The 1,450-nt window shown below is 50.8% G+C and overlaps 1 protein-coding gene across 1 annotated transcript in view; it reads left to right on the top strand.

Moving 5' to 3' along the window:
* Window positions 1-967, top strand: part of ZBTB8B (zinc finger and BTB domain containing 8B) — a 20,337-nt gene extending 19,370 nt beyond the window's left edge. The window contains exon 4 of the mRNA XM_012812376.2: window positions 601-967. Coding sequence (XP_012667830.1) covers window positions 601-918 — 318 coding nt within the window. The 3' untranslated portion in view covers window positions 919-967. The remainder of the gene's footprint in view (window positions 1-600) is intronic.
* The last annotated feature ends 483 nt before the right edge of the window (window positions 968-1,450 follow it).

Here is a 1,450-nt window from a genome sequence, read left to right on the forward strand (position 1 = left end):
TGGAGGTTGCTGTGAGCTGTGATGCCATGGCACTCTACCCAGGAGGACAGCTTGAGGCTCTGTCTTCAAAAAAAGAGTCCAGTATTAAGCCAGGCATGGTCTTGCACACGTGTATTCCTAGCTACTTGGGAAGCTGAGTGAGATGAAGGAAGGAAGGAAAGAAGGGAAGGAAGGAAGGAAATAATTCACTGAGTGCCCCTTACATGTAATGAGTGGGAATGACTCCATCCCTGTTCTCTTGGAGCTTCCAGTCTAGTGAATTTTACCAATGATTTGTGAGAAGCACCACAGCACCATCACAGGTGGGAATACATAGCTGGGAGATCTGCCCTGGCTCAGCACATCAGAGAAGACTTCCTTCAAGGAGTAAAGGGATAAGGAGTAAATGATTGGTGGTGAGTAGGAGGGGATATTCTGTGCATGTCCGACAGCTCTGGAGTGGAAAGGACCTCAGTAAGACTGAGATTATGGCAGAGAAATAAGTGGAGAAAGGTAAGAATCGAGACTGGAGGGTCAGGGAGGGGTCAGATCACATGGGGCCTTCTACACCAAGGCCCAGCCCTTTCCTGTGACGTTTACTGTGTCCGCTTGTGATGACAGGTCCACAGGTCCAATCGTCCAATCATCTGCAAGGGCTGCAGAAGAACCTTCACGAGTCACCTGTCCCAGGGGCTGCGGCGCTTCGGGCTGTGTGACAGCTGCACCTGCATTACAGACACGCATGATGACGACGACGACTTGATGCCCATCAACCTCAGCCTGGTGGAGGCTTCGTCTGAAAGCCAGGAAAAGAGTGACACAGACAATGACTGGCCAATATACGTGGAGTCCGGTGAGGAAAACGACCCTGCCGGAGATGATCCTGATGACAGACCACAAATTCGGCCCAACTTAGCGCACCGAGAGACACTTACGTAGCAAAAAGTGGTGGGAAGAAGTTTTAGAATTTGCCAGTGCTCATTCTGCAGTGGAAAGACACCCTTCATCCAGTTTTGTGGAACCCTGAGAGGAACATCTGTTCACTGTTGTTATAGTATTTGTATTTTTGTTGGACTACATGGTGGAGGTTGGATTTGGTGACTCAGAGGACTAATCACTTTTAAGTGTGATGCTCTGGGTTTCCCAGGGCTTTTCTGGCTATGCCTTCATGCTGAGTAAATCAAGGCTTCCTTTGTTTTTTTTGAGACAGAGCCTCAAGCTGTCACCCTGGGTAGAGTGCTGTGGCATCACAGCTCACAGCAACCTCCAGCTCCTGGGCTCAAGCAATTCTCCTGCCTCCGCCTCCCAAGTAACTGGGACTACAGGTGCCCGCCACAACGCCCGGCTATGTTTTGGTTGCAGCCATCATTGTTGTTTGGCGGGACCCAGCTGGATTCGAACCTGCTAGCTCAGGTGTATGTGGCTGGCGCCTTAGCCGCTAGAGCCACAGGTGCCGAGCCAAGGCTTCCTA

The sequence above is a fragment of the Otolemur garnettii genome, unplaced genomic scaffold, assembly GCF_000181295.1.
Source record: "Otolemur garnettii isolate 467f Iridium unplaced genomic scaffold, OtoGar3 scaffold00204, whole genome shotgun sequence".
NCBI classification, from domain to species: Eukaryota; Metazoa; Chordata; class Mammalia; order Primates; family Galagidae; genus Otolemur; species Otolemur garnettii.